This window comes from Procambarus clarkii, chromosome 39, assembly GCF_040958095.1.
Source record: "Procambarus clarkii isolate CNS0578487 chromosome 39, FALCON_Pclarkii_2.0, whole genome shotgun sequence".
Taxonomy (NCBI): Eukaryota; Metazoa; Arthropoda; class Malacostraca; order Decapoda; family Cambaridae; genus Procambarus; species Procambarus clarkii.
In genome coordinates this window covers 15,213,298-15,223,297 of record NC_091188.1, presented here as the reverse complement: position 1 = coordinate 15,223,297, position 10,000 = coordinate 15,213,298, and the positions used below count along the sequence as shown (strand labels likewise).

At 46.8% G+C, this 10,000-nt stretch overlaps 2 protein-coding genes across 2 annotated transcripts in view; one reads left to right on the top strand and one right to left on the bottom strand.

Annotated features, from left to right (window-relative positions):
- Positions 1-4,750, bottom strand: part of LOC138372548 (mediator of RNA polymerase II transcription subunit 15-like) — a 22,162-nt gene extending 17,412 nt beyond the window's left edge. The window contains exon 1 of the mRNA XM_069338024.1: positions 4,561-4,750. Coding sequence (XP_069194125.1) covers positions 4,561-4,750 — 190 coding nt within the window. The remainder of the gene's footprint in view (positions 1-4,560) is intronic.
- A 155-nt stretch (positions 4,751-4,905) lies between these two features.
- LOC138372547 (uncharacterized) lies at positions 4,906-6,708 on the top strand. The gene has a single exon (XM_069338023.1). It carries the CDS (start codon positions 4,906-4,908, stop codon positions 6,706-6,708), a length of 1,803 nt encoding a protein of 600 aa, XP_069194124.1.
- The last annotated feature ends 3,292 nt before the right edge of the window (positions 6,709-10,000 follow it).

Here is a 10,000-nt window from a genome sequence, read left to right as displayed (position 1 = left end):
GTCACAGTATATAAGTCCACTGCCTTTGTCTTTTAAAAATTCAGTGGCAAGGTATATGCCTGCAAGTTCGGTTTGAGTTGTACTTGCCCAGTCATTGACGCGCTTCATTGCTGTATGTACGAGAGAAGATTGTTCAAATATGTTACATGCACATCCGGTACATCGTCCACCTTCTTCTACAGAGCCGTCGGTATAGCACTGATAAACATCGTTACCCATACTCTGAGTACTTTTAGTGATGCTTTTCAGTGTTAACTGTTTTAACAATGTAGTGTGCACACTATCTTTCTTGGGCGCATTTACAAAATCAACTGATAGATCCCAGTTATCCCATGGAGTAATTGGCTGATTAATCATTAGTCGAGTTGGGTACATATTTAATATTTTGATGGAGTTGGCTACCTTGTAGAACCAATATACATAATCAGATTTCGTTCTTCTTCTATAGACCTCAGGTGAGTGTAGCATATTAGAAAGTTTAGCTTGAAACTTCATGTGTTGTCTAGATCTACTCAATGCCTTCACGCCGAAAACTGTGCTAATAGACAAGATTCTCTCACTTATGGTAGGTAATTTTAACTCTGCTCTCATGTTAACTATTCTCGTGGACTTTGGAGCCCCAAGGATGAGACGCATAGCTTCATTTTGCAAGGTTTCAAGAGATTTCAGCTCTTTGTCAGTATACAGTGTGAGATGTAGAGCATTGTAGTCAATCACAGAGCGTATAAATGATACATAAAACATTCTAGCAAGTCTCACGTTAAGCCCATGATTGACACCAACAAGGACCCGCAAGGGTTTTAATCTCTCCCAAAGTCTCCTCTTGAGAGAAGAAAGGTACCCATGGTCGTTAATGGGGACACCAAGGTATCTGTAAGACTCGCAGTTCTCAAGTGCTCGCCCATCTATATGATAATTGGGTGGTGGAATACCACATGGAATGAGGGCACGAGTTTTCTGTACAGAGATAAGGAGGCCACATTCCTCAGCTCTAGTAGCAAAAGCGTCGAGCAGAACTTGCATTCTAGGCTCGGTGGCAGCCTGTAAACATATATCATCAGCATAACAAATGACAGTGTCTTCATTATTAGTTGGAAGATCTTTAATAAGTTTATGCATCAGAACGTTGAACAATAAGGGACTGAGGACACCTCCTTGTGGAGTTCCCAGTTCAAAGTGTTTGCTCTCTGTGCTTTTAACACCATTAAACAAAACATATGCTGTTCGATTAGACAAATAGCCCTTTATCCATTTCAGTAATTTTCCTTGTATTCCCAGCTCGGCAAGCTGTTCCAGTATGATTTCTCTGTTTGCTGTATCAAAAGCTGCTGCTAGGTCGATGAAGACTGTTTGGGGGGAAGCTTCAATATGTGCGAAGTACTCAGCAAAACAGTGTTGTGTACTGAGCCCAGGCATAAATCCAAACAGTTGGGGTGACAGGTGCCCCTGTATACGATACATGAGTCGGTTAAGAACAATACGTTCAAGCACTTTACAAACACACGATGTTAAAGATATGGGTCTATAATTATCTGAGTGTGGTTTGGGGATGGGAACAATGACACTCTTTGTCCAAGCATCAGGTAATACTCCTTCACGTAAACTCATTCTGTACAACACTAATAGTGGATTACCTGGTACGTGTGAGACTAATCTCAGTAGACTGTAAGTAATACCATCCTCTCCAGGAGCAGTTGATTTTCCCATCTTTAGTACATGATTTAATTCCCATTCAGTTACATCATTAAGGTCCGACACGTCGATAGCTGTACAGGCAAGATTGATGGTTCGTTGTCTGTTGGGGCGTGTGTCATCAAGTTTGTGCTGTATGTTAATTGGGAGTGAGTCGTAGCTCGATGTTATTGCCCATTGATCAAGGAGGATGTTTGCTTGTTCTAGTGGGCTGTGGTGCAGCGGTTTGGTTGGGCTGCTTCTAGAGATTTTTCGTATCTTTTCCCAAACTTCAACAAGTGTTGTTTGCTCATTTATACTTTGTAGGAACTCTTCCCAATGTTTATTACGTATGACGTTGCTCATGTCTCTCACCTCTCTATTTGCAACTAGAAATGCATGCAGGTCACCTTGTGCTTTGGTTCGTTTGTACGTATCTCCAAGTTGCTTTACTCGTTCATGTTCTTTAACAAATACGGGGTCAAGGACCCACTTGGGTGGTGGCAGGTGTTGCCCACTTCTGCTAGGCTTACGACCTGTTCCCCAACACACGCATGTGTCGTAGTAGGTAGTAATCGTATCAACGAGATCTCTGGAGAAGGCTTGTACATTCGTTATTGTGTAATCTTGATACTATTTTGATATACAATTAATAAAGTGGTCATGCAAGCCATATGGAATATTCATTTTCCGTCTCTGATGTCTATTAGGTACATCACACTGTACCTCATAGGAAGCAGAAACTGCATAGTGATCACTAACTAAGTGATTTACCAACGAACATTCCATCCTATCTTGCACAAGGTTTCTACCCATTACATAATCAAGTCTGCCTCCCAATAAATGAGTTTGGGTATCCGTAGTATACACGGTTAATCTGTTGTCATAAACATATTTGATAAATTTGCATCCATTATCGTTGTTAGTACTGTCTCCCAGCGTAATATGTCTAGCATTAAAATCTCCCATGTATATTGTCCCATGATTGTCTAGATCTGGGAACAATGTTACATTGAGTTTCTGGCTTCTGGCATATACGTTGAGGAATGAAAAGTGGCCTGCTGTAGTTTGTACATGAAAGTTATGGTACTGTGTGTGTACATTGTGTGACGTGCTCACAAGAATGTGCGGTAAATCACTTCTGACGTAAGTTAATAGGCCTGTGGCGTTACTGTTATTATAGGATGCATACCCTCTGATCTTTGGTGGGGTTTTGTTTATCATATTGGACGTGTAGGGCTCCTGTAAAGCAATTATATCTATGTTGTTACAGGTAACATATGCAATTAGGTCATTCATTCTTTTGTTGATGCTACGAATGTTCCAACTGAGAAACCTAATGGTCCTTGTGTCAACAGCAGCCATCGTCTTGGTGTTGTTCCTCCCTGGGACTGGTGGTCCCATTGTTGTCCTTGTCCCACTTACACAATGCGTCAATAAGTGACTGTACTACGTAAAGAGCCACACCAACCTGGCGTTTGGTGTCGTCAGGAACATCTGGTGACATCATTAGATTCTTGATCACTGAGGAACTCGGGATGGTCCGCGAGTGAATGCTCTCTGCAAGTCGTATGGCATAATTACTGTCACGCAGAATATTATCCTTTTCATTCTCGTACTTGGCTTGAGCGCGTTCATTAAGGTCATGAATCATTTTAAAATATTCTGATGCAGGTCGACTTCCTTGTTCAGTTAATGTTTCTGTGTCACTATCACTGTTGTCATCCCTGAGGCAGTGTCAGGGGGGAGGAGACGGCAGTGTCAGGGGAGAGGAGACGGCAGTGTCAGGGGGAGAGGAGACGGCAGTGTCAGGGGGATAGGAGACGGCAGTGTCAGGGGGATAGGAGACGGCAGTGTCAGGGGGATAGGAGACGGCAGTGTCAGGGGGATAGGAGACGGCAGTGTCAGGGGGATAGGAGACGGCAGATGTGCTACAAAGCTATCTGGCTCTGTAGCCCATCTATCTATTAATCTTTGTATCCATCTGTCTATCAGCCTAATCATTCATATATCTATACCTGTACTGAGCTATCTATTCATCAATCTCTCCCTCTATCATTCCATCTATCTATTCGTGTATACATCCATCTATCCATCCATCTATCCATCCATTTCTCCATATATCTTTCCATATTTGTCCCCATGTATCTGTCCTAGCATCCATCTCTCTCTCTCTCTCTCTCTCTCTCTCTCTCTCTCTCTCTCTCTCTCTCTCTCTCTCTCTCTCTCTCTCTCTCTCTCTCTCTCTTTCTCTTTCTCTCTTTATATCACTAATACAAAACATAATTGTCTAATTCGTCTGTGGTCTTCGGTGAGAGAATAACACATAAGAAGAATGGTTGCCGCTTTACTCTGAGAAAGACTCGTGGCATTAGAAACCTTTGAACCTGTGATAGGATCGTCTATTTTATGGGACTACGGGCAAATTGTGGATTGCAGGGAATTGTTGTTATTTTTCCTGAGATCAGTGAGTAATGGTGTATATTACTATAAGAAAAAAAAAGTTTTATTTTTTAATGTTTATAATATTTAGCTTTGTAACTGGTGGGCAGTGCCCAAAAATAGTGGTGGGGGTCTGGATGAGATCCAACCACGTTATTTTCTTTTCAATTATGGCGACCCTGGCAAGCTTATGTTTATGCTGTACCTCAGACCCTTCCGTCTCACAATTTGGGTGCGGTTAGCCCTAAGCGTCTGGCCTCCATCTTTGACCAGACACACAGACATTATCTCCTACATTATAGGCATATAGTAAGTGCCCACTGGTATTCTCCAGTAACACATAATGCACATAAAACATATAAATTCCCCAGACATACCAATAATGTGTACTGGTAGGTATATGATCTGGTTACTAACAACAGTATGGTTAGAGGCCATGGGACCTACCGGACCATATTGGTGGGCCACCGTTAGTGTCCCGCCAGTATGCTGCCCCCTGCTGCTGCTGCTGCTGCTGCTGCTGCTGCTGCCCCCTGCTGCTGCTGCCGCTGCTGCCGCTGCCGCTGCTGCCGCTGCTGCTGCTGCTGCTGCCGCCGCTGCTGCTGCTGCTGCTGCCGCTGCTGCCGCTGCTGCTCATACTGCAGTAGTGTGGTATACATTATCATCACTACACAGCAGACGAAACGCTGCCTTACTCTCACTGACGATTATTGTTTCATTTAAGCTTTGTCAATCTGGGAATAATAATACAATACTTAGCTTCTCCTTAGCTAATAACTTCATCCCATAGTCATGCCCCCGGCTGAGTGCTTCATGCCCCTACCAGAGTGCTTCATGCCCCTGGCAGAGTGCTTCATGCCCCTGCCAGAGTGCTTCATGCCCCTGCCAGAGTGCTTCATGCCCCTGGCAGAGTGCTTCATGCCCCCTGGCAGAGTGCTTCATGCCCCCCTGGCAGAGTGCTTCGTTCCTCTGGTGGAGAGCTTCGTTCCTCTGGCGGAGTGCTTCATGCCCCTGGTGGAATGCTTCGTTTCCCTGGCGGAATGCTTCATGCCCCTGATGGAGTGTTTCCTGTCCCTGGTGGAGTGCTTCTTGTCCCTGGTGGAGTGCTTCGTGCCCCTGGTGGAGTGCTTCATGCCCCTGATGGAGTGCTTCCTCTCCCTGGTGGAGTGCTTCATGCCCCTGGTGGAGTGCTTCATGCCCCTGGTGGAGTGTTTCATGCCCCTGGTAGAGTGCTTCATGCCCCTGGTGGAGTGCTTCGGGCCCCTGGTGGAGTGCTTCATGCCCCTGGTAGAGTGCTTCATGCCCCTGGCGGAGTGCTTCATGCCCCTGGTGGAGTGCTTCATGCCCCTGGTAGAGTGCTTCATGCCCCTGATGGAGTGCTTCGGGCCCCTGGCGGAGTGCATCATGCCCCTGGCAGAGTGCTTCATGCCCCTGGTGGAGTGCATCATGCCCCTGGTGGAGTGCATCATGCCCCTGGTGGAGTGCTTCATGCCCCTGGTGGAATGCTTCGTTCCCCTGGCGGAATGCTTCATGCCCCTGGCGGAGTGCTTCATGCCCCTGATGGAGTGTTTCCTGTCCCTGGTGGAGTGCTTCTTGTCCCTGGTGGAGTGCTTCGTGCCCCTGGTGGAGTGCTTCATGACCCTGATGGAGTGCTTCCTCTCCCTGGTGGAGTGCTTCATGCCCCTGGTGGAGTGCTTCATGCCCCTGGTGGAGTGCTTCATGCCCCTGGTGGAGTGCTTCGGGCCCCAGGTGGAGTGCTTCATGCCCCTGGTAGAGTGCTTCATGCCCCTGGCGGAGTGCTTCATGCCCCTGGTGGAGTGCTTCATGCCCCTGGTGGAGTGCTTCATGCCCCTGGTAGAGCGCTTCATGCCCCTGATGGAGTGCTTCGGGCCCCTGGCGGAGTGCATCACGCCCCTGGCAGAGTGCTTCATGCCCCTGGCGGAGTGCTTCATGCCGCTGGTGGAGTGCTTCATGCCCCTGGTAGAGTGCTTCATGCTCCTGATGGAGTGCTTCGGGCCCCTGGCGGAGTGCATAATGCCCCTGGCAGAGTGCTTCATGCCCCTGGTGGAGTGCATCATGCCCCTGGTGGAGTGCATCATGCCCCTGGTGGAGTGCTTCATGCCCCTGGTGGAATGCTTCGTTCCCCTGGCGGAATGCTTCATGCCCCTGACGGAGAGCTTCATGCCCCTGATGGAGTGTTTCCTGTCCCTGGTGGAGTGCTTCTTGTCCCTGGTGGAGTGCTTCGTGCCCCTGGTGGAGTGCTTCATGACCCTGATGGAGTGCTTCCTCTCCCTGGTGGAGTGCTTCATGCCCCTGGTGGAGTGCTTCATGCCCCTGGTGGAGTGCTTCATGCCCCTGGTGGAGTGCTTCGGGCCCCAGGTGGAGTGCTTCATGCCCCTGGTAGAGTGCTTCATGCCCCTGGCGGAGTGCTTCATGCCCCTGGTGGAGTGCTTCATGCCCCTGGTAGAGCGCTTCATGCCCCTGATGGAGTGCTTCGGGCCCCTGGCGGAGTGCATCACACCCCTGGCAGAGTGCTTCATGCCCCTGGCGGAGTGCTTCATGCCGCTGGTGGAGTGCTTCATGCCCCTGTTTTAGTGCTTCATGCCCCTGGCGGAGTGCTTCATGCCCCTGGCGGAGTGCTTCATGCCCCTGTTGGAGTGCTTCATGCCCCTGGCGGAGTGCTTCATGCCCCTCCATGAACATCCCAGACGCTGCATGAATCGACTGCGCTACGACATAGTTAAAAAAAGAATTGCAACTAGAAGTTCTACTGCCCTTACATGGACCCTGCAGCCTCTCCGAGACACAAACCAGGATTTCACTCAATTCCCCCCATGCACTCGAGCTCTGTCAACAGGCCGTTCTACCTCTTCGCCCATACCCACAGAAATCACAATAGCGTGATGTTGACAGCTCGAGTGCATGGGGGGAATTGCGTAAAAATCCTGGTTTGTGTCTCGGAGAGGCTGCAGGGTCCAATTAAGGGCAGTAGAACTTCTGGTTGCAATTCTTTTTTAACAATTCCAATTGATTTCGTTCTTGAAGGCTATAATACGGTAACCACAAGTTACCCTCTTTACAACCATACTTCTCTAGCTCGGTCGATAGAGCTTCGATCTCACATACCTGGAGTCTACGGTTCGAGTCTCCTAGAGCCCAGGTGAACGGAACATACTTCTCTCGTTTACTAAAAGTCAAAGTCTCGTTTGTGTGTGTGTGTGTGTGTGTGCAGCCCGTCCTCCAAACAAAGATCCAAAAGTGATTCCATGCACCCGCCAAACCCCCTGTTTATGAATGAAAAGCGGTTTACACACGACTCACAACTGCTGACGTTCGAACATATCCGGAACAAGTGTTTCACTGACGAATTTTGTTCGAACCACAACGCTATAAATGCTTCACCCACGTACTACAAATACAAATAATCGCCAACAGAACCTAAACACCTAACCTAACCTATCCTATGCCTATATATACACAATATGCTAATATATTATAATATTAATTTATACTTGCGAAAATTCCCGTTTTGAATGAACAGCATGTTAAAATTTATGAATGCGTCTGTGGGGTTGACCGCTGAATGTAATGGACTTGAGTCGAGGACGGGTTGCAGCGTGTGTGTGTGTGTGTGTGTCCGGAGGTTGAGGGGGGGGGGAGGGTGTAAAAGGATAACTACACACTTGCCAATTTTGCTGCTGCTGTTGTTGTTGTGTGTACGGCATATTCTTGTATTAGGTTAATATCTACAGCTAGACTTTTGCAGTATTACACAACATTCATTCGGTAAATCAAATCAACATTTAGCTCCATGTTGTGGTGATAGATGGAGTGGCCTCATGGGAGCGAGAAGCTGGCTAGTTCCATGTCGTGATGGTGACCCCGCCATGCAACCCGTTCTCGCACTTGCTTTTAGTCAATATTGGCTTATTTAATAAGTGCATATGTGACATACTAATTGATTGTGAATATTTTATGTTACCTTGAAAAGCTTCATAGAAAACACCGACATCACCTAACCTTCTTAGTATGTTAAGATAAGCATCTTATTGCTTCTTATTTACAATTATTACTTAACCTATCAACGGTATAGGTTAAGTATCTTATTACTTCTTAATTACAATTATTACTTAACCTATACCGTTGATAGGTTAAGTAATAATTGTAAATAAGAAGCAATAAGATGCTTATCTTAACATACTAAGAAGGTTAGGTGAGGTCGGTGTTTTCTATGAAGCTTTTCAAGGTAACCTAAAATATTCACAATCAATTAGTATGTCACATATGCACTTATTAAATAAGCCAATATTGACTTAAAGCAAGTGCGAGAACGGGTTGCGCCATGACCTCTCCAGCCAGGTCATGGCGTGTCTGGATGGGGAACTTGTTCTCTTCATATTTATTTTTCTTTATATTTAAAATAACAAATATTTACAAGTAAAATAAATAACCCGAAGTATCGCATTTCAAATACACAGGAGAAAATATATTTCTGGCGGTGAATAATGAACAAACGCCGCCTGAGTGAACAGTCATCCTATGTCACACCAAATTAATGCGACATATTATCACAAAACACAATACTTGAAGCAAGCAGTAAACACAACAAATAATTGTTAACATTCTATTTATGTCTTTGTTATGTACAAATTTACATTAGTACAACAAATATACATGAATTAATGGAAATATTCCATAGAAGTCAACATGATAATCCCGGACTCAAACACACTGCAAAATTTCAAAATTAAAAAAAAAACAAATCACACTCAATAATCACAAAATGTCCACTCAGAGTACAAACACACAATGTACAGTACCAGAACACGAATACATTCGTAATACACACTAAAACGTTCGCACAGTTCGCCAGCTTCATATAAAATGGTACAAATAAGAAATTACATACGGCAATGAAGATAAAAATGTACCAATCACAAGGCATTAAAATGCAAGGAATACCTGGCAACCTCAACAACAATTAACACAGTTCCTGGAAACCAAACAACTCAATTCCAAATACAAAGCTGTAACAAGTGCACATCCCAGAATAGCAACACCCTCACCACACTGTAACATGTACCACCTGAAAACACAAATATGTAGCACAGAACTAACCATATAACCCCCGGGAGCCCTCACAACACAAGCACATCTGTGGAGAACACTGGGAGACACGCGCCACAGTCACCACAAGGTGTAGGGCGCCACAGTCACCACAAGGTGTAGGGCGCCACAGTCACCACAAGGTGTAGGGCGCTACAGTCACCACAAGGTGTAGCACCACAGTCACCACAAGGTGTAGGGCGCCACAGTCACCACAAGGTGTAGGGCGCCACAGTCACCACAAGGTGTAGGGCGCTACAGTCACCACAAGGTGTAGGGCGCCACAGTCACCACAAGGTGTAGCACCACAGTCACCACAAGGTGTAGGGCGCCACAGTCACCACAAGGTGTAGGGCGCCACAGTCACCACAAGGTGTAGGGCGCCACAGTCACCACAAGGTGTAGGGCGCTACAGTCACCACAAGGTGTAGCACCACAGTCACCACAAGGTGTAGGGCGCCACAGTCACCACAAGGTGTAGGGCGCCACAGTCACCACAAGGTGTAGGGCGCTACAGTCACCACAAGGTGTAGGGCGCCACAGTCACCACAAGGTGTAGCACCACAGTCACCACAAGGTGTAGGGCGCCACAGTCACCACAAGGTGTAGGGCGCCACAGTCACCACAAGGTGTAGGGCGCTACAGTCACCACAAGGTGTAGCACCACAGTCACCACAAGGTGTAGCGCGCCACAGTCACCACAAGGTGTAGGGCGCTACAGTCACCACAAGGTGTAGGGCGCCACAGTCACCACAAGGTGTAGGGCGCCACAGTCACCACA

Coding starts and splice junctions, on each gene's coding strand:
- LOC138372547 (XM_069338023.1), top strand. CDS start 4,906: ATGCCCCCGGCTGAGTGCTTCATGCCCCTACCAGAGTGCTTCATGCCC.